General features: G+C 42.8%; 2 protein-coding genes across 4 annotated transcripts in view; both read left to right on the plus strand.

Moving 5' to 3' along the window:
* STRIP2 (striatin interacting protein 2) overlaps nt 1-8,793 on the plus strand; it is a 44,192-nt gene extending 35,399 nt beyond the window's left edge. For all 3 annotated transcript variants that reach the window (XM_068549433.1, XM_068549435.1, XM_068549436.1), the window contains 3 exons: nt 2,665-2,769; nt 3,664-3,868; nt 6,416-8,793. In XM_068549433.1, the coding sequence (XP_068405534.1) occupies nt 2,665-2,769; nt 3,664-3,868; nt 6,416-6,666 (561 nt within the window). In that variant the 3' untranslated portion in view covers nt 6,667-8,793. The remainder of the gene's footprint in view (nt 1-2,664; nt 2,770-3,663; nt 3,869-6,415) is intronic.
* Nucleotides 8,794-15,415: 6,622 nt separating this feature from the next.
* On the plus strand, nt 15,416-21,729 carry SMKR1 (small lysine rich protein 1). Its single transcript, XM_068550146.1, has 2 exons — nt 15,416-15,551; nt 21,133-21,729. Exons 1-2 carry the CDS (start codon nt 15,549-15,551, stop codon nt 21,325-21,327), a joined length of 198 nt encoding a protein of 65 aa, XP_068406247.1. The 5' UTR covers nt 15,416-15,548; the 3' UTR covers nt 21,328-21,729.
* Nucleotides 21,730-22,323: the final 594 nt, after the last annotated feature.

Consider the following 22,323-nt stretch of genomic DNA (forward strand, 5'->3'; position numbering starts at 1 on the left):
AACAAATATTTATTTGTGAGAGTGGAACATGGGCAATTCTTTTTTAATTTTAGCTGGTTGAAAGTGAGTAAAGGTCTTGCTTTGGATACTGCTAAGTACCAGGAACAAGAGAATATAGCCAAGTGCTGCTGTTCACAAAATACATCCCCCTGCAGAAGTTTGCATCTTACTTAATATGCTGAGTCCTGAAAAAGAAAAAAAAAAAAAAGAGGAAGGAAGAAGGTAACCTGCTTTATTTAGTTAGTTTTATAAATTTATTTATTTGTTTTTGTTGATTTGGGTCTTTGTTGCTGCGCACGGGCTTCCTTTAGTTGCTGTGAGCAGGCACTACTCTTCATTGTGATGCGCGGGCTTCTCATTGTGGTGGCTTCTCTTACTGTGGAGCATGGGCTCTAGGTACATGGGCTTCAGTAGTTTTGGCACGCAGGCTCTGGAGCACAGGCTCAGTAGCTGTGGCGCACGGGCTTAGTTGCTCCGCGGCATGTGGGATCTTCCCGGACCAGGGCTCGAACCCATATCCCCTGCACTGGCAGGCAGATTCTTAACTACTGCGCCAGCAGGGAAGCCCAAACCTGCTTTAAATGAACATAAAAAGAAAAAACTCTCAAGACAGGCAATTCTGAAAGGGCACCCATGGACCTAAAGGCTTTCTGGGAAAAAGATTATTTGTTGGGTTGGAAGAAGGGAGAAGGCTTGAGCAGGGCTCCAGCAAAGAAGACAACAAGCCTGGACTCAGCTCTCCAGGGAGAGCCACTGACCAGCATGTGTGCTTTCAGTGCCCACTCCAGGCAGCATCTGGTGATGCAAGAAGTGGGGCTAGTTATAGACATCAGGGAAGCATTATCAGAGGGAAGGGCCCTGGGCAGGTGAGACTACCTTCAGGAGGGGACTGGGGCAGCTCTTGGGACTCTTGAGACTCAGCTCTGAGAAAAAGGCAGCCACAATCAGCATTCTCTCCCTCAAAACTTTAACTTGTAAGCCACAGTATTATTGAATGGTCAGAGATAAAAGGATCTTAAAGGTTATCTTAGTTCAGCCTCTTACAGGAAACAGGGAAATTACTTGCCTAAGGTGATACAGCCAGGGCTGAAGCCATAACCCGGGTGTCCTGGTGCCTACTCCAGTGCTGCTTCTCCAAGACCATGCCACTACTCCCATATCCCACAAGGGATGCAAGTCTTTTTATGCGGCTACCGTATTAGAAGTCAGGAAGAAGAAAGCTCACAGCTGAAATATACTTACTTCTCTCTTATGTTTTTGTTTCCCCTGCTTCTTCTTAAAACATAAACATTTAGAAGTCTGTCTCCTCTGTTAGCCGCACAAAAGGTAACATCTATAAAACCTGATCTGTTTTGCACTAGAGTGGAGGCTCCCATGGAAGTTTCTCTTAGAACAAAACAGATAGCTTTCCTGGAACTAGTTCTAAACACAATATTGAACATTTACTAGAGGAAGAAGAACATTATTATTATTATTATTTTTGGCCACGCTGCGCGGCTTGTGAAATCTTAGTTCCCTGACCAGGGATCGAACCTGGGCCCCTGCAGTGAAAGTGCCGAGTCCTAAGTGCTGGACCACCAGGGAATTTGCAGGAGAACATTATTTCTAAACGATATTTCTGAAAAGTTTCCCTGCAACTTTTTGATCCTCAGTCTTATTTCTTTCTTAGGAGAGCCTAATATTCTCAAAAGTCTTGGCTGTTCATTCCACAGTTGATGTATGTCTGCCTTGCTTGCTTCAAATTAATTTGGGAGAGTAGGGGGTAATCTTCCACTCACCAGAAAGCAGTTCACTTCTACACATCTCCCACTCCTACATTCTCCTCTCACGTTGTAGACATGAGAAATTTCCAAGATGTTAGTTTGACCACCAAGTGTGTTAATTGATTTATATAGCTTCTGACCCCAGTATATAGGTGCAAGCCCCAAAACCCAGACTCTTATTTTTGTCCCTGAAAGATGTTTCTATGAGTAGTTACCTGTTTCTGATCTGACATCCATCTGTTATCTCTGGTTGGGTGCTCACAAGCCATCAAGTAACATTCAAGAGAAACACCTGGTTCCAATTAACCATCTGCCTTTTTTCCTTCCATGCTAGAGAATTAAGCAGTTTACTGCAATATGATTTGATAAAGGAGGGTGGAGGTTGATTTTTTAAAGAATTAATTGTAATGAATATCAGATCCATACAATATATAGGATTGGCCAAAAAGTTCGTTCGGGTTTTTCTGTAACCTCTTACAAAAATGCGAACGAACTTTTTGGCTAACCCAATAGTTTGAAATCTACCAGAATAACTCTTAGCAATTATAAACATAGCTTACTTAAGTGCAGAGTATATGAGGGCAAAATTCTATCATCTCTTTTCTGATGTTAAAGCAGAAAGCTACACAAGAAAGCTTGCTTAAATGACGTTTCTATGTTCATGTACCATCTTTCTAGCCAGTACTTGCTCTAGGTAGAGTCTTCCAGGATTGGCAGCTGTGTGTTTTCAGATGAAGGATATTGCATGCCTTGGGGCCTCACTACGTGAAGAGCGGGATGGAAAGGAGGTAGCATTTCATATGGAAGGCCTCTCCTAAACTGACCAACAGTGACTTCCATACTTCTGTGGGAAGGAATGCCTTATAGGTGTTGAGATAATGATGAGCATGCCTTATTACAGGAAGCTGGAGACAACAACCAGTTCTGCTGGAGGAACCTCTTTTCCTGCATCAACCTTCTGAGGCTGCTCAATAAACTGACCAAATGGAAGCATTCCAGAACCATGGTGAGTGGAGCTTCAGATCATAGTGTCCACCTAATTGGGGTTTTTTTTATCTTTAGTAAATATGGACTTCTCGCTTTGCGAGCTTTATAGATAGACACTGAATGCTCCATAAGACTTAGCACCTCCTAATTCTGGGTACTTTTTCTATGATAATTATTTACTGGTCCATTTCTTTTCAGGGAGCTGAATATGGACCCTCCCTCAGGGCAGCTCTGGTAGGGAAGTTAGCATTGTATTTTGGATTATAGTCACGTATCTCAAATGATACAAGTCTAAGATTATTCACTGCAGCAGTATTTGTAATCATGAAAGACGGGAAAAAACATAAATGCTCATTAATACCAACTGGTTAAATTATTTATGTACATCCTTATAATAGAATATTAATACAACCATTAAAAAGAATGCGACGGTTCTGTACTGCTGTGGAATAATTTTCAAGATATATTGTTAAATAAAAATCAAGGACCTGCTGTATAAAAAAATATTAAAAAATAAAAATAAATAAATAAAATTGAAAAAAAAATCAAGGTATGGAACAAGGTGAAAGGGTATGTAGTTGCTGTCATTTTTGTTAATAAAAGTAACATACACATACATAGAATTATCTCCAGAAGATACACAGGAAACTGGTAACAGTGGAAAGGGGATGTGTGGCTGACAAAATTTTTTTGCTCTTTGAATATTAGAAATTTTGAATTGTGAAATATAAATGTAGTGCTTCCTCTGTTCTTAAAGACTAAGTCTAAGTGGAGCTTGGACCATAGATTTTCCAAAGCTCCCCAGGGTAGTCTGAGGTTAGCCAGGTTTGGCTTAATTTGTCTGTGAGTTGGAAATTCCAAGAAACTTTAGATCCTTATCGTTCTTCATTCCTATCCCTCTTTAAATGGGCAGATGCTGGTAGTGTTTAAATCTGCTCCAATCTTAAAGCGGGCCCTCAAGGTCAAACAGGCCATGCTGCAACTTTATGTGCTGAAGCTGCTAAAAATACAGACCAAGTACCTGGGGCGCCAGTGGAGGAAAAGCAACATGAAAACCATGTCAGCCATTTATCAGAAAGTACGCCACCGCATGAATGATGACTGGGCTTATGGGAATGGTGAGTATTCTCAGAGCTTTTGACCTCTAGGAGTTGCCCAGGATTGAAACAAAACTAAACAAACATCTCTACTCTTTTGGTGTGAATTGTTACATATTTTAGATGAGAAAATATATGATTATAGTCAGGTGCTGTTATAACAAACATTAAGGCGCTGCTTCAAATTCCAGCACGTACCCTGTCCCATGTAAACTATGAAAATCCATTTTATAAAACAAGTCAATTGAGGGATAATTACCCCTTTTCAAAACATTCCTTTAAGTGACAGGTTTCTCTGAGAGATTTTTTTTTTTTAACATCTTTATTGGAGTATAATTGCTTTACAATGGTGTGTTCGTTTCTGCTGTATAACAAAGTGAATCAGCTATATGTATACATATATCCCCATATCCCTTCCCTCTTGCGTCTCCCTCCCACCCTCCCTATCCCACCCCTCTAGGTGGACACAAAGCACAGAGCTGATCTCCCTGTGCTATGCGGTTGCTTCCCACTAGCTATCTATTTTACATTTGGTAGTGTATATATGTCCATGCCACTCTCTCACTTTGTCCCAGCTTACCCTTCCCCCTCCCCATGTCCTCAAGTCCATTCTCTACGTCTGCGTATTTATTCCTGTCCTGCCCCTAGGTTCTTCAGAACCATTTTGTTTCTTTTTTTAGATTCCATATATATGTGTTAGCATACGGTATTTGTTTTTCTCTTTCTGACTTACTTCACTCTGTACGACAGTCTCTGAGAGATTTTTTTTAAAAAAATAACCTTTTATTATTACAAAGCAGTTAGAAAATACAAGGAAGCAAACATTTTACAATATTACCATATTTATGCCATATTTGTACCATCCAAAGATCGCCACCAAAATCTTATTGTATGTTCATACAGATTTTTTCCTCTACATATACACATGCATTTTATTTATTTATTATTATTATAATTTTTGGTTGCATTGGGTCTTCGTGCTGCACGCGGGCTTTCTCTAGTTGTGGCGAGCGGGGGCTACTCTTCGTTGTGGTGTGTGGGCTTCTCATTGTGGTGGCTTCTCGTTGTGGAGCACGGGCTATAGGCGCGTGGGCTTCAGTAGTTGTGGCACGTGGGCTCAGTAGTTGTGGCACGTGGGCTCAGTAGTTGTGGCTCACAGGCTCAGTAGTTGTGGCTCACAGGCTCTAGAGCACAGACTCAATAGTTGTGGCACACGGGCTTAGTTGCTCTGCAGCATGTTGGATCTTCCCAGACCAGGGCTCGAACCTGTGTCCTCTGCATTGGCAGGCAGATTCTTAACCACTGCGCCACCAGGGAAGCCCTACATTTTGTTTAAATGAAAGCAAATTGTGTATGCTATGTTATAATCTTCTCTTTTTTAAATTAATTTTTATTGGAATATAGTTGCTTTACAGTGTTGTGTATAATATTCTTTTTAGTTAACATTATTTCTACCTTTCTATATCAGTACATTTTCGTTTTATCTAATAATCAAGTTCATGTTCAGAATTTCCCAGTTGCCCCAAAATGTTCTTTAAAGCTATTCTTTTCCAAGTCATAATCCAACCCAGGACCACAAATTTCATCTGATTGTTATATCCTTTTATTTGTTTTGAATCTAGCAGGGTTCTTTTTCCCCCCCATAACACTGACATAATTGAAGAACTAGGCCAGTTGTTCTGCAGAATCCTTCTGGATTTGTCTGCTTTTTTTTTTTTGGCTGCGTTGGGTCTTTGTTGCTGTGCGCGAGCTTGCTCTAGTTGCGGCTAGTGGGGGCTCCTCTTCGTTGTGGTGTGTGGGCTTCTCATTGCGGTGGCTTCTCTTGTTGCGGAGCATGGGCTCTAGGCGCGTGGGCTCAGTAGTTGTGGCACACGGGCTCAGTAGTTGTGGTGCACGAGCTTAGTTGCTCTGCATGTGGGATCTTCCCGGGCCAGGGCTTGAACCCGTGTCCCCTGCACTGGCAGGTGGATTCTTAACCACTGCGCCACCAGGGAAGCCCCACCTCATTATCTTAACATAAGCTGCATATAGATTTTTCGTGTGCTGGAGGAGGTTCCATGGAATCAGGAAAGTCTTCAGTAACTGGTTCATTCTGATTCTCCTTGTTGTGCCCCTTCCTGCCTCTTACCATTCCTTGAAAACTGTGATTTTGTTCAAGTGGGAAACTCCCATTCCTAAGGAAAGTTCAATAAAGGGAACTGAGTTGCTGTTTTGGAAAATATAATACATATAACTAGTAAGAAAGTGAAATAATGGAAAGGAAATACAATAAAAAGAAGTCTACCTCCCTCAGGGCCGTCATTTCCTTCTCAGTGGTAATCACTGTTAACCAGTTTCTAGACTCTTCCAAAGATAGTCTCTGCATATATAAGCACATGTATGTGGGCATGTGTATATTTTTTAAACCTGACTGGCAGCGTGTTATATACTTACTTTGTACATTGCTCTTTACAAAAAAGGAAATTCTGAGCAGTTGCATTGTTGGTATCCCATAGACCATGCTCTGTGCTAACAGGAGCGGTGTCCTTAGGTGTATACATCTTTTTCTTTCTAATCTTCCCAACACAGACATCGATGCCAGGCCGTGGGACTTCCAAGCAGAAGAATGCACCTTGAGGGCCAACATTGAGGCTTTTAACAGCCGCCGGTATGACAGACCCCAGGACTCTGAGTTTTCACCTGTGGATAACTGCTTGCAGAGTGTGCTGGGGCAGAGGTTGGATCTGCCTGAGGATTTCCACTACTCATATGAGCTCTGGCTGGAGAGAGAGGTTTTTTCACAGCCCATCTGTTGGGAGGAGCTGCTCCAGAATCACTGACTGAGCTCTTGTCAACAAGCATCTGATAGATGGGGGTTGGCTCCAATAAATGGTGCTCTGCCTACCCTGCCCGCTCAGCCTTTGTTTCCAGCTCTAGGAGTGCCTGTCCAGGGTAGCAGTGACCCAGCCTTAGGACATCCAGTGTAGTTCAGGACTATTATGGTGGCAGTTAGGCCTGGAGATAATACAAGGCTGGGATCCTGAGTGATAACAAATTGATCTAATTGCCCTGGGGTCATTTGGGTGCCCAGTTGCCCTTGAAATCTCCTGCTGGATCAGTCCTGGACAGGCTCTTTTGTGGGACTACTCCCTGCTTTAGTCTTGCCTAGAACCAGGCTAGCCTTTGCTGGCTCCAAAAGTGAGAAGTACTATGGCATTTGACTCATGGCATTCATCATAGGTAATGGGAAGTGCAGGTCATAAAATAGGGAGATCATTTCCTTCTTGCTCACCCTGGATTACCAGAGGTTTGGCAAACCCAACTTTGAAATTAAGTCCGTATTTTAAATTTAAAATTCTGACACTCACCTCTTTCTAAAATCATTAGCTCTGAGATGATTTTTAGAGCAACTGCATCTTCTTTGTGAAGGATGATGATTTACTATTACCTAAATACTGCATGTTATAGAAAGGTATATTGTGTAGTGTTTTTTCTTTATTAAGAGATCCATGTTCAGTGTGAAAAGTATTTCCTTGTGTACTCTGTATAGGGCATGGAGTGCTCTGCCACAACCAGTACGAAACAGGCCTCCTCTAAGGATGTTTCATGTTTTCCTGAAACTATTTCAGTCTTAAAATGACTTGAGTACATTGCAGAAAATTATTCTTTTCATCCAATTCATTTTTAAATGACAAGTTATTTACAGGAGGTTTTATAAATTGAGATGGCATGTCCATTTGTGCTCATGATCGATTTATTTTTTAATTGAATAGAACAGCAAGAGCATCACAGGTTAATTTTTCTTTTTCTCCTATGTTGATTAATGATTTTTTTTTCCCTTTTTACTGCTAGCAGTTTCAAAGTGTCATGTGGGTATTTAGCAATACTGTTTCTACCTAGAAGTATTACACATTTCTTTGAAAATATAAGGGTTGATGTACCAACCTCTTTAAACTTCTCCCTTTTACAGCAGAATCACAGTCTTCCCAACCGAAACATGGTTTTTAGAAAAGTTTTTGATTCAATCAGGATCATCTTATTTCTCTTCTGTCCTCAAAATTATGGCATCTATACTTTCAAGCTTTTTTACTTTAAATGCCCCCACCCTGCAACATGGACACAACTGAATCTTTTTTATGATAGCACCAGGCCACTTTAATTGTGCCAGGAGGTCTAGTCAAAATCTGCTTATTTATTCCATCCTTTGTCAACCACAGTCTCTTCTGAAGTCATGATAGATTGCTAATGATTTCCAAAGGAACTATACCAAAATTCTGATTATAGCTTGAATTTCACCTCTTTGTGCTTTATGGGTTGCAGGATTTCTGTTTTTATGGTGAGGTCATGAAGAATGTAAGTATGTAATGGATGAAACTTAAAATAGTCTGTAAATTTTGTCTGAGTAGGACAGCAGTCCTCATTGCAATTAATTTACTCAAAAAATAATAATAATAATAATTTACTCAGTATATCATTATTGAACCCTATTGAACCCTATTAACCTATGATTTTAATGTGATTTAAGTGAAAAGACAACTTTCAAGGAAAGAACAATTATCAGTCTATTTATTTTGAATAAATAGTATATAGTATTTAATTTAATCAAGAACAGACAAGTTATCCTCTTAAAAATATGCACGTGAATTCTTTCCAAGGCATAGATGTATGCTAAGCTTTAACATTTCATATTTTTTAATAAATCTTCTCTAAGGGAAAATTAATTCTCAGTGCAGATGGAAAAACTGAGGCACCAAGGATAAATGATTAATTTCAAATCACATCATTTTTCTACTGACTTTCTGGGACTAGCATTCAGGTACTGATAGCCAGCCCCATATGTTACAGTAACTGATTTGAATCTCCCAATTTGAGAATACATGTGTGTGGTTAGGAATAAATCAGAGTAACCAACCTCCAATGGTGATTACTGTTACAACATAGAAGAACATTATTTGAGTGATTTATAAAGTAGAAGATTTTTATTTGTGAATATTTCAGTAAAGTTTGTGTTGATTGTTGATAACACTGTTTCTCTACTGAAGCACTTTAATAAAAAGAATTGAACTGGAGTTAGAAATTTGGTCTTTAACTTCTTCAACACAAGAGAATCTTAAAGACATTATATCTAGAAAGGGAGGGTATAATTAAAGAGACGAATATATAAAATCTTGTATTAGTATTCCCTGGGGCTAGACTGATATAAACAACTGCAAAATCTCAGTGACTTATGACAAACCTTTTTCTCTTGTTCTTGGTTCTGGCAAGCAGCTGCAGCTCTACTCAACTCAATTGACTTGCTAGATTAGCTCTGCTCTGTATGTTGTCTCATTCTGGCAATAGGCTGATGGAATAGCCCTTACCTGGGACATACTGTTCTCATAGTAAAGGGCAGGAGCAAAAGACCAAACCATACCACGAAAACACATTTTAAGCTCCTGCTTGGGGACTTCCCCGGTGGTCCAGTGGTTAAGAATCCATCTTGTAATGCAGGGGACTCAAGTTCGATCCCTGGTTGGGGAACTAAGATCCCACAATCTGCGGGGCAATTAAGCCGGCGTGCTGCAACTACAGAGCCCACACACTCTGGAGCCTGCGTACCGCAACTAAGACCTGACGCAGCCAATAAATAAATATTTTTTAAAAAAAGAAGAAATTCCAACTGAACAAACACTACTCACAGAAGAATAAATAAATAAATAAAGCTCCTGCTTGGATGTGGCACAAGTTAAATTGCTCATAGTCCACTGGCAAAAAGCAATGCACACAGGTGAGCCTAGCATTGGTCCAGAGAAGCATACTACCCATAGGGAGGCAAGTTGCCACCAGACATATGGGTAGACAGTGAGTCAGAGCAGCTTCCCAGGGAGCTTGAGATTGGTGGTGGGACTATCTGAGAGATTCCATTTTTTTTTTTTTTTTTTTTTTTTTGGCCACACTGCACAGCTTGCAGGATCTCAGTTCCCCCACCAGGGACTGAACCAGGCCAGGGCAGTGAAAGCCCGGAACCCTAACCACTATGCCACCAGGGAACTCCCTAGAGAGTCTTCTTGAGAATATCAACAGCTTTCCAGTGAATATTTGAAAAGACTCATTTCAGTGCTTTATGCTGATACTTGCAGTGTGGCTTTCTTGACCTTCCTTGCCCATAGATCCCCAGCTCTTCCACCTAACAATTATTAATCATTGTTATATAAAGACAAGTGTGTTGATGGTTTCTGTTTTTCCCCCAGGTAGTGGTAAGTTAGAATTCATTCCTCTAGTCCTTCTTGAGATGACCCATATTTACAATAAAACTAGCTGAGATTAAGAATGCACCTGTGGGGAAATTCCCTGGCGGTCCAGCGGTTAGGACTCGGTGCTTTCACTGCCGGGGCCTGGGTTCAATCCCTGGTTGGGGAACTAAGACACCACAAGCTGTGCAGCACCGCCCCTGCAAAAACAAGTTCACCTGTGTTTTTGGAACAAAAATGACACTTGTTCATACAACAATGAAACTCACGACTTTGATCTCATTGGATGCTATAATTGATGAGCTCTGTAACCACCTAAATATCCTTAACTTTTTTTTTTAATTAATTAATTTTTTTTGGCTGCATAGGGTCTTAGTTGCTGCGCACGGGCTTTCTCTAGTTGCGGTGAGTGGGGGCTACTCTTCGTTGCGGTGCAAGGGCTTCTCACTGCTGTGGCCTCTCCCGTTGTGGAGCACGGGCTCTAGGACCGTGGGCTCAGTAGTTGTGGCTCGTGGGCTCCAGAGTGCAGGCTCAGCGGCTGTGGCACGTGGGCTCAGTTGCTCCACGGCATGTGGGATCTTCCCGGACCAGGGCTCGAACCTGCGTCCCCTGCATTGGCAGGCGGATTCCCAACCACTGCACCACCAGGGAAGCAATCTAAATATCTTTATCTTTTGCCGTATTCACAGGTTTCAGGGATGAGGACATGGACATACCTTTTGGAGGGCCACCATTCAACCCACTAAAACTCATCAGACACTAACAAATAGCAATATTGATTTATTTACTCTATCAGTATTAGAGGTTTAAGGCAAGACCCAGGGAAGTTATTTTTATCTAGAAAATACTTGTAGCTATTGATGTAGTCAAAGGAGATTCAAGTAAAGAAAGAGTTTTAGGCTTGGGTAGAGGATATGACATGAGGGAACATGTGTAAAACTGAAGAATACATTTATGTATTGGTATTTTTGTTAAGATACATGCAAAAAATGCAAATGATTTTCAAAGTACACAAAGAAAAATGTAATCTCCCAACCCAGATCTCTTGTCTTGTTCCCCAGAAGTAATCACTGCCAATATTTTTTCTATTTTTTATTCTTTCAGAAAATTCCCATGATAATACCCATCTCCTCCTCATCGACATTTTTTTTTACAATTAGGGGCACAATGTACTGTTCTATTCTTGCTCTTATCATTTATCCTGGAGATCTATTTTTCTATATCAATATTCTCTTATATGACTATAAATTTAATATATCAAATAATTAAATCAAATAATTCTTCCCTAACACTGTCAGACATTTTCTAGCTAGGAAGAAATGTTATACGAAAGGGTATAGATGGGAAGAATAGGGTGTGTGTGTGTGCGTGTGCATGTGTGTATGTTGTGGTGGCGGATGAGGTGAAGGGAGATTCACTCAGTTCTCATAGCAATAGGCCAAAGCAATCTGAAATGTAATTTCCTACAAGCAGTTTTTCTGGCCATTCAGACACCCCCAGATCCTGTAAATGGAATGAGATTGGGCCTGAGTGGGCCATGGGGAGATGTTCAGCCTATTTGCTCCTTCAGTAATTAGCCAGATTTAAATTTCAAAAAGGAAGAATTTTAAATTTTTACTTTTATAGAAAAGAAAAAGTCTTTCAAAGGAACTGCAAGAGTACAAAAGTCATCCCACCTCTGCTCAAACACCTTTGGTGACTGTGACTTTCTTACTAAATAAGATAGCGCCATCTGTCCCCTTGCCTCCAAATGGAAACATTACTTTGAACATTTTGTAACTTTTTGTTCAAATGCTTAATGGAGCTGTCAGGACAAAGATTCTCCATGTGGATGCCTGTGAAAATATGTCTTTGCTGGAAGATGTGAGATGTTTTACCCAGAAAGGCCGTACAGCATAAGGGCTCAGATTGACAGTGCTGGACCCAACTTGGTGAGTTATTATACCCAGGCTCTGCCTCCATTAGCTGTGTGATAACTGACTAGTTCTTTCATCTCTCTGTGTCTCAGATTCCCCATCTATAAATGGGGATAATAACACTACCTACTTTCTAGAGTTGTAAGGATTAAATGTGTCAATATAATAGTGCTTAGAATAATGCTTGTTAAACATGAGTGTTCAAAAATTGCTCGTTATTTCCACCTCATTCCCCTCCCTATTAAAGAATCCCCCAGCAAGAATAATAAATAGCATTTAAATTCTCTAGCTCAGGGATCAGCAAACTATAGCCCATGGGCCAAAACTGGCCCACCAACATTTTTATACAGCCTGTGAGCTAAGAATGGTTTTTGTTTTTTATTTATTTATTTATTTATTTTTATTTATGGCTGTGTTGGGTCTTCGTTTCTGTGCGAGGTCTTTCTCCAGTTGCGGCAAGCGGGGGCCACTCTTCATCGCGGTGCGCGGGCCTCTCACTATCGCGGCCTCTCTCGTTGCGGAGCACAGGCTCCAGACGCTCAGGCTCAGTAGTTGTGGCTCACGGGCCTAGCTGCTCCACTGCATGTGGGATCTTCCCAGACCAGGGCTCGAACCCGTGTCCCCTGCATTGGCAGGCAGACTCTCAACCACTGCGCCACCAGGGAAGCCCTAAGAATGGTTTTTTATTACATTCTTAAATGGTTGAGGGGAAAAATCCATAGACGAAAAATACTTTATGACACATGAAAATTCTATGAAATTCAAATATTAGTTTCCATAATAGTTTTATTGCAACACAGCCACACTCATTTGTTTACGTGTTGTCTATAAATGCTTTCATTCTACATCAGCAGAGTAGTTGGAAAAAAGAGGACATGAGAACTGAAAAGCCTAAAATATTTACTGAGTTTGCCAACCCCTGCTCTAGATAGTTTCCTGAGTCTGCCCCGCCTGGTCTTACTGTACCCCAAGGTTCTCATTGCTGGGACCCTAGTAACTGACCAGAGATTATCTACAAAGAACATTTTATTTTTTCTGTAACCTCCTCTTCAAAATTAGGGCTATAGTGGGTGAAGTGAACAGTGCTATACTGTTGAACTTAATGAGATAAAAAGAAAAAGAGAAGGAAGGGAAGGAGGAAGGGAGGGAGGAAGAGAGACCACCAGAGTAGAGAGGAAGAAATAGGAATTTTTAAATGTAACTTTTAAGAAAGATAGTGATAGAATATTCTAAGTTTGAATATTCTAAGAATGTGCACTTTAATTCTGGTAATTTTTTTTTTAAAGAGCAGCACAGTTAATGTTACTATTTATAAAGAAGACATAAGGATGTGTACTCATAAACATAAAATTAACTAGTACTTTTCCAATGTGAGTTTGAATAGTTATCTAAATTTAACATCATCTTCCAATTTATACAGGAAGATTTGTTCGGTTCTTGTAGAATAAACAGATCTTAAGTGCTAAACATTAAGAGGTTCTTAAGTGGACTGGTGTTTAAGAAAAATGCTTATGTTGTCAATGACATTTTCCTTTGATTCTAACAGTAACCTGCGTTCTTTGTTATAAGGAAGTCTGCCTTTCAGCCCCACCCCCCAGCAGCCCTCCTCGCCTCCCTTCAGGTCAATGCTAAGGCTTTCTCCAGTGCAAAGGCTGACGACCCATTTGGTCAATGGAAGATGGTGCTGCCATTGAAGTTGTACCAATTGTCACTAGACCGTTCATTTTATGTTTCACCTGTCCACCGACAAATTATGCTTTCTTGTGCTTTCTATCTTTTTTTTCAGACCTCCAATCTGGAACTCAGGAAAAGTAGGACTAGAACAGATTTGGGAGTGAGCCCGATAGGGGTTAACCTGAGAGAGTTGTGACGACCCAAAGAAGTGTACACAGGGAGTGTGAGCCACCCCTACCCAGGGAGTAAGGTGCCAGCAGAGGAGAAAGCACAGGCAGAAGGCAGGAGAATTTGCCATATCAAGGGCCTATGTACTCAAAAAAACTACCAGACAAATTAAAAGTCATTGGAACTTGGGTTTGCTTTGTTGATGATTAGAGAAAGCAAATGCATGAGAACCTGGTACACAAATACTCCCCTTTGGAAGTGAGGTCATCAATCAAAAGAAGGAAAACAAAAAAACACCTTACCCTTGGTTGCAGAGCCTTTCAGGACCCCACCCCTGCTTCTGGGTCCAGTCTCCTCCTCCTGCCCTGGGCCTGCAATGTCCTGTCCCCTGACCTTGGCATAGCTGACTCCTCCTTATCACCCAAATCTCAGTTAAACCCCAGAGAGACCTTCCCCATTCACCAGTCTAAAAGAGTAGTCAGCTATCATCGTATCAATTTAATACACCAAATGTAATACATCCTGTTGCACCTATCATTTTTAATGTCTGCCACGTCCCCCATTTGACACCCCCCCCCAAAAAAAAAGAACTTTTCTGCATTCGGGGCTGAATTCCCAGGGCCCAAAACTGAGTGTCAGGCACATGATAGATGCCTAATAACTTGAATAAAAAGAAATGAGTCATTAAAATGAATGAGGGTCCAGCTCCTAAACTGTGTATTCTCCTGCGGGGAGGAGGATGTCAGGATGAACTCAAGGTTGGAAGCATAACTGAATCTACTGTATCCTTGCGTAATCCCACGACGGGTATAAGAACTTTTTTCAGGCGCTTTTAAAAAACATTTTGTAATGTTTGTATTATTACAGGCTCTTTTACAAACATTTCCCCATGTTATTTTCATTTCAATCCTCAAAGGCTTTATCTCATTTTCCAAAAAAGGGCATGGAGTCTTCGATAACTTCTCCAACGTCAGCCAGTGAGTGACCTAGCTCGCACGCACAGCCGAGTCCGCCCACTCCAAGGCCAGTACGGTACACGCGGAGCATCGCCTGCCCGTTCGGGTTTGGCCAGGAGCTCGCCTGCGCCCTCCTCGGTCGCCCAAAGACAGCCTCCCCCGCGCGGAGCCCGGGTTCCGGGCGTTCTCAACCTTACCCGCAGTCGCGCGAGGTGAAATGGCCCAGCCAGAGCGGCGCGGCCAGCAGGGGACGGCGGCCGCTATCACGAAGGCGGTTGCGGGCGGGATGGGCGGGCCGGGCTCCGTCCAACGGCTGAGCGCCAGGCCCCGGTGTCCTGGCAACAGGTAAACACTGAGCGGCCCCGCCCCCCCGCGGCGCGCGCCGCCCGGCGTGTGTGCTCACCGCCCGCCGGCACCCGCGAGCACGGCGCCCCAGCCCGCCCGAGGCGCGCTCGTCCGAGACGCGCAGCCCGCAACCTCGCTGCGGTGGGTGCCCCAGCGTGTAGTGGCGGCGGCCCAGTGGCTGACTGCCCCCTCACCCCGCCGGGCTCCCCTGAGCGCCTCGGCCTCCTCGCGCCGCGCCGCGGGCGCGGGCTCCTGAGAAGCGTGGCGAGGTCCCGGGCCTGCGGCGGTTCGGGGGCGAGAGCGGAGGTGGCAGTCCCGTGAGCCGCAGGAATGGGCGCGGGGGCGCCGCCCCCAAGCGACGCGGAGAACTGGGGTATCTTTCAGGATTAGGAACCCATGCCACACTCACCGGCTCAACTGAGAAATCATTACCATGGTAATACACGTCTTATTTAAGTGTAAGAGGTTCCCAGGCTCTTGTTAAATTAGTTTAATACCGTTTGCCTCGTAGAGGCACGCTTTACTAAGATTTGCCCTCGCCACGAGATTGGTGCCTTTATCTCCTCGCGTTGTTGGTGGTGTCCAATCCAGTGATCTGAACGCTTTGGGTCAAGATGAGGTGGGAGAGGGGTTTGCTAGGTGGTCTGCGCCCGCCGAAGGGGACAGCAACCGCAGAATCAGGCTGAGCCCTTTGTGTGTGTGTGTGTGAGTTGGTTGGCTGCAGTCCCTTGGTTCTGTTGAGCAATTTTCACACCCAGAAAATGCCCAGGGCGCCAGTATGTGCCAACGGCGACTGGCCAGGCATCTAGCTTCTGCTGCCCCCGCTAGGGTCCCAGGTGGGATTCCTCGCGGTGGATTACGGAATTAGAAAATGAGCCTTGGTGGGACTCGGAGTGCCCGCTGTAGAGAGTGATTTTTCTTTCCAACCTCAGTTTGAGGAAAGGCTTTGGAAGGAGACCTTTTGTGCAGGGAGTTCTTGGGTTTATGCCCAGGAAATCTTGCAACATCCTTACTTCCATCTGAACCCCAAGTCGTTGGCTGACAGAGCTACATCTTAAACCAAACCTCGCTGACGCCAAACCTTCATTTCCAACTTCCTGCTGGATCCCTCCATCAGAGAGCCTTTTCAAACTGTGTTCAAAATCCAGCTCTTTTAACCACTACCATCTCTGCACTTCCCAATGGCACGTTCATTCTCCTGGCCGCAAACTCGAAAGCATTCCTTTTCCCAAGTCCTCATCCAGTCTCTTGTGACCTGCCTGCCACTGTTGGTCAGACCCTCCTTACTACCACCTGCCTGGTTCTGGCAGTAGCCCCCTATCACTGTTCAGGGGCTGTCCATCTCCTCTGTCCTTCCCTGCCAGTTTGATCATCCCATAATGGCTGTGACCAGGTCCTCAGGGACTTCCACTGTCTGCTGAACTAGGCACTGCTCTGCTTGAGCTTGGCGCTGGGAGCCCTTGGTAAGGGGGCCTCAACCTCTTGAGCTTTATCTACCATATTCTTCTCTGCTTTAAAAAACAAAAACAAAACGACATCCCACATAGACCCACATTCTTCTGGAAGTCTTCTGCACCTTCCCCACCTCGAATGATCAATCTACTTAAAGACGGACCCACCTCTGAAATACCTCCTGCTCCCCTGTTGCTTCCTAGGCACCCACAGCCTTCTGCACCTCACTTACTGTGCTTTGCCTGTTTCTTGGAAAGTCTTACTCCTCACCCCCATTAGACTGTAGTATAGAAATGTGTTTGGTAAACCTGTGTTTCTTCCAGTGTGTTGTGTGTAAAAGCACTAAATAAATATCTCTTGATTTAAATTGAGAGCTATTCCCTGGTTACTTCACGTGGTTGACACTGCCATTTTCTTTCAGAGGCCAGGAAACTGAAGCAGAATGGTTTAATAAGTAAAGCCATTTAAGCTGATGGCTTCTCACTGCTCCTTGGATAAAGGTCAAACCTTAGCTTGCAAGGCCTACAGGCCAGAGCTGTATGCTGCCTACTTTTCCAGCCTCAACTCCTCTCACTGCCCCCATGGTTGTTGCTTACAGGGCAGTCACATTGACCTTTTCTTTTTTGGTCCCTTTGACTTGAAAGGTTGTTTGCTCTGCCTGGGAATTCCCTACCCCTCAGCCCATAGGCCATTCTTCAGGAATCCTTCTTCCTTCACGTCCCAGACGAGGTCACTCCCTGCCCATCCCATGTCATCATAATGCCATGTACCCTGGGCTTCCTTCACAGCATAGTTGGTGACTAAATGTGTTTGTGATTTTCCCCATCACTGGACTGTAAGTTTCTTGAGGGCGGGAGCCCAGATCTGCTTTGCTCTCCATCTAACTTGAGGCCTCATGTACAGGAAGTATTTGTTAAAAATTTGTTGAATGAATGAAGGCGGCATCTTAAAATCCAGAGAAGGAGAAATCTACATTTGCTTTCCCTGAGTTGCATTTTATTCACTCAGCATATTTTATTCATCCCTACAATATGCCAGACATTGTTCTAGGTCCTGAAAGTTCAGTGAACTCACAGACAAAACCTCTGGTTAGGGAAACATACAATAAATACACAAACAAAAAAATATTATTAAATAGTGAGTGCTTAGGGTAAGGAGATAGAAAGTGACACTGCTGGGAGGGATTTTTTTGTTTTGTTTTAAATTTATTTATTTTTGGCTGCATTGGGTCTTTGTTGCTGCGCGCGGGCTCTCTCTAGTTGCAGCGAGCGGGGGCTACTCTTCGTTGCGGTGTGCAGGCTTCTCATTGCGGTGGCTTCTCTTGTTGCGGAGCACGGGCTCTAGGGTGCACAGGCTTCAGTAGTTGTGGCGCACGGGTTTGGTTGCTCTGTGGCATGTGGGATCTTCCCAGACCAGGGCTTGAACCCGTGTCCCTGCATTGGCAGGCGGATTCTTAACCACTGCGCCACCAGGGAAGCCCTGGGAGGGTTTTTAAGAGGCCATCTGTACCTCCTCCCCCTTTGCCTGGGACAGTGCCAGTTAATGCTTGTTGAAGTGTCTTGTTTTGGGCAATAAATTATATGGTCACCCTAACTATAGATCGAATAGAGGCATGATGTCTGAGAGGTTTTTCTGAAGAGGTGGTATTTGAGCAGAGGCTAGCACAAAGACAAGAAACAAATTATGCCCTCTGTGAAGATCTGCAGGAAGAGGAGGGATCAGGGAAGAGCTTGGCGAGTTTGGGAACTAGAAAGAAGGAATGGTCTTCATTAAGGAGTTTGGAGAGTTTTAAGTCAGGAGCTCTGTGTTCTGAGCCCAGGAATAGTCAAGAGCCATGGAGTTGTATTCAACCAACCCAACCAGCTCAGAAACTGAAAAATTTCACTCCCTTACAATAATTTCCTAACAGACTTATTGAGGTATAATTGATGTACAATAGATTGTGCATATTTAAAATGTACAGTTTCAGTTTGGCATAGGCATACACTCATTAAGCCATCACCACATTCAAGACTTATGATTTGCAGATATTTTCTCCCAATCTGTGGCTTTGTTTATCATTCTCCTAACTATATCTTTTGAAGAGCACAAGTTTTAATTTTGATGTTGAATTTATCAATTTGTTCTTTCACAGACATCAATTTGGATATCATACCCAGGAAATCTTTGCCTAACCCAAGGCCACACAGGTTTTTTTCTATATTTTCTTCTATAAGTTTTATAGTTTTGGGTTTTATATTTAGGTCTATGAGCCATTTGAGTTAATTTTTGCATATGGTGCAAATATGGATCGAAGTTCATTTTTTTGCAAACGGATATTCATTGTTCCAGCACCATTTATTGAAAAGATTATCCTTGTTCTGCTGAATTGCTTTGGCACTTTTGTTGAAAATCAGTTGAATCAATTGTTTGTGTATGTGTTGATCTATTTCTGGACTCTTTAGTCTATTAATCTTAATACCAATACCATACTGTCTGCATCCTGAAACTTTATAATAATTCTAGAAATAAGGTAGTATTAGTCCTTCAAATTTGTTCTTCTTTTTCAGAGTTCTTTGCATTTCCATATGAATTTTAGAATCATCTACAAAAAAAAGAGAAATTTGAATAAAAATGTCAAACTTTGGTGTGAATCTTAGTTCTCAAACCATTTTAGAGATTAAAACACATACATTTTTGGGGGCACTTATTCCAGGTAAGTCAAGCATGTTTGACATGCAAAAAAGTATAAAATCAGAAAGGAAGGCAAGACTCAAAATCTTTAAGAGCTTATGGCAGTGCACATCCCACACCCCAAGGTGATGCTTTATCAGGAGATGCAGTTATCATATGGGACTCCATATTGTTTCTCTTCATTTGGATTTCCTCACAGAAGCTGGGCCACTGTGTTGCAAGATATATCTCATCTTCATTTCTGGGTTTTGTATCTAGGAATGTCCTCCATTTCATTTCACAAAATGTATTTTAGTGTTTTTGACACATTGACTATGTTTCTCTTTGTTTAACTTGGGATATTTTTAAAGTGAGATGCTATGAACAGGACATCTATTTTACACAAACATTTAGCCCTTGCAGGCACTCTTGATAACTTATACACTCCTCCTTTCCCTTGCCTAGAAGAGACACTTTTTCAATAATGCATTCCCATCATTTATTTTCTGTATGGGTGGGTCATAGGACATAGAGAATTCCATTCAGCTTTGTGCAGCTCTAGCAAAACTTTGGAGATAGTTTATTCCCAGGTTAGGATGGTAGCCATTCCTTTGCCGGGAGGGCATTAACCTGGCAGTGTGCTTGTGGCCAGAGCACAGCCCCCGAGCCTGGTGGATGCTGGTTTGCACTGTGACCTTGCGGAGCCTCTGCATTTCCATTTTTAAGACGGAAATGATACCTCCCTCCCTTGAAACACAGCTCTGAGGATTAGCAGTGATAAAGGTGATGGCAACATCCTTCACTGAGTGCTTTCTTCGTGTCAGACACTGGCTAAGTGCCTTATGTTCGTGTCTCACTTAATCCTCGTGACTGTTTAATAAGGTAGAGACTCTCGCATAACAAATGCCAAAATATGTATTTGATCCTAATTATCTGTTTTAATTTAATTTTTATTAGGAAAATTTCCAAACATGCACAAAAATAGAATACTAAAATGAATCCCTATATAGCCGTATCTCAGATTCAGAAATTATAAGCATTTTGCCACCTTTGCTTCATCTATACTTTACTTGGGGGGGAGGGGGGAGGGGGGAGGAGGAAGGTGCAGTATTCTAAAGCAAATCTCAGGCCTTCTTTCATTTCATTCCTACAGATTTTAATGTGCATCTCTGAAATGTGGGAACATTTTCTTCCATGACCCAATGCCATTGTCAGACCTAATAGAATTAACAATTACTCGATATTGTCAAATGTCCTCAATTGCCTAAAAAAAGTCTTTTTATGGCTTGTTTGTTCTAATCAAAATGCAGAGTCCACACATTAGTTGCATTAGGTTGGGTCTTTTTTTTTTTTCGTTTTCTTGGCGGTGGGGGGTTTAGTTTTTGTTTTGTTTTGTTTTGTTTTTGAAAGAAAAGAAACAGGAGAATGCTGCTTCTCTGCTAAAAGAGTGTCTCCTTTGGGGAGGTGTGTGAGAGTTGGGGAGCCGTGAACCATGAGAATTACTCTTGGCACCAGCCTTTCCTTCCCCGTACACTGATTCCCCTCGGAGCCCTCTGTCCCTTCGCCTTCTCTCCTCGCCCTGGGTCACCTCATTATAGTTCACCCTCTCGTTGAATGACACAGCCCACAATGTCTAGGTGTTGGGTCGTACCTCAGTTTCTCCGCCTTGCTCTCCCAGTCTCTGGGCGCTTGAATCAGGTTGGATCTCTTTTAAACTGGGGGTCTTGATAGGCATTTGTTGAATGAGACTGCATATGACTTCTCTTCCCACTCCATGCAAGTTTTTGTTGTTGTCACAGTTTTTTCCTTTTAGGAATTTTTTTTCTTAAGCTCGGTAGGAAATGTTGAAAATTATATAATGTCAATGTTATAAAAACTAATTTTTGCCCCGTATATATACCTGTCTTTGAAAGCCAGGTAAAGGGAAAAGAAAAGGCCGAGGCAAGTCCCATGGGAAAAAGCAGAAGAAACCGGAAGTGGACATCTTCAGCCCCGCCGCGATGCTGAACCTCTACTACATCGTCCACAACGTCGCCGGCTGCCTGCACCTGCGCGGCTTCCGCTGGCCAGGCGCTACCAAGTCAAAGAAGGGGGAAAACAAGACTTAAGCCAGAGCGTTTCCCAGCTTCTCTCTACTACAGAGGACAGAACTTGGGGAAGAGAAATCAGGATAATACCACTGTTGCAAGCAAAATAGACTTTACTGAAGACAATTTGAGATGCAAGCTAAGTGTGCTTTTCAGTGGTAGTTAATGCTAAATGCATTTTACTTCCTCAGCTAAACCCGGGTATGGTGAGCCACTTTGGTTTTTCAGTAGTTAAGAGGGGGAAAAAAAGTCCGAGTAATTCCCACATGGTGGTGGAATTGATAGGACTGTAAAAAATTATTATAAGTCTGGGTCAGAATTAAACCTCGCTCTCCAAAGGCAGTTCTAGCTTGCATGAGTTGTTTTCTTTTACCAAAGGGGGTCTGTTATTTAGAGAAGACATGGCAAAAAGCACAGAATTTGCTTATGTGTCCCTCTTTTGGGCACAGTTTCCTTTCCTCATCTTTTTCTGGAAAAATAATAAATATTTTGTTTTTATAATTTTCTTCTCAGAGGTCTGACTCTTGTCTGATTCGAATTAGCCACAGACAGCGGTAGAGACCAGGGTTGTCAGTCCTGCTCTGAACCTGCTAGTGTGCAGGAACAGCGGCTCAAATGAGCTGACAGCGTCAGTGGTTGGAGCACGGGGAGAAGGGGGCCAATCAGCCCCCGTCCCTCTCTCCTTTCTCTTTCACCTGACTCTTCTTCGTCTTTTTCTACACATTTACATCTTCCCACCTTCTGCAGCCTTTCTTTTAAACTTGGCTGACTCTGAGTTTTGGAGTTGGTGCTAGAAATGTACCTTAAGCATTCTTTTTTTTTTTTATAAATTTATTTTATTTTATTTATTTTTGGCTGCGTTGGGTCTTCGTTGCTGCGCGCGGGCTTTCTCTAGTTGTGCCAAGCGGGGGCTACTCTTCGTTGTGGTGCACGGGCTTCTCATTGCAGTGGTTTCTCTTGTTGCGGAGCATGGGCTCCAGGCGCACAGGCTTCAGTATTTGTGGCATGCGGCCTCAG

Source organism: Eschrichtius robustus, chromosome 8 (assembly GCF_028021215.1).
Source record: "Eschrichtius robustus isolate mEscRob2 chromosome 8, mEscRob2.pri, whole genome shotgun sequence".
Classification (NCBI taxonomy): domain Eukaryota; kingdom Metazoa; phylum Chordata; class Mammalia; order Artiodactyla; family Eschrichtiidae; genus Eschrichtius; species Eschrichtius robustus.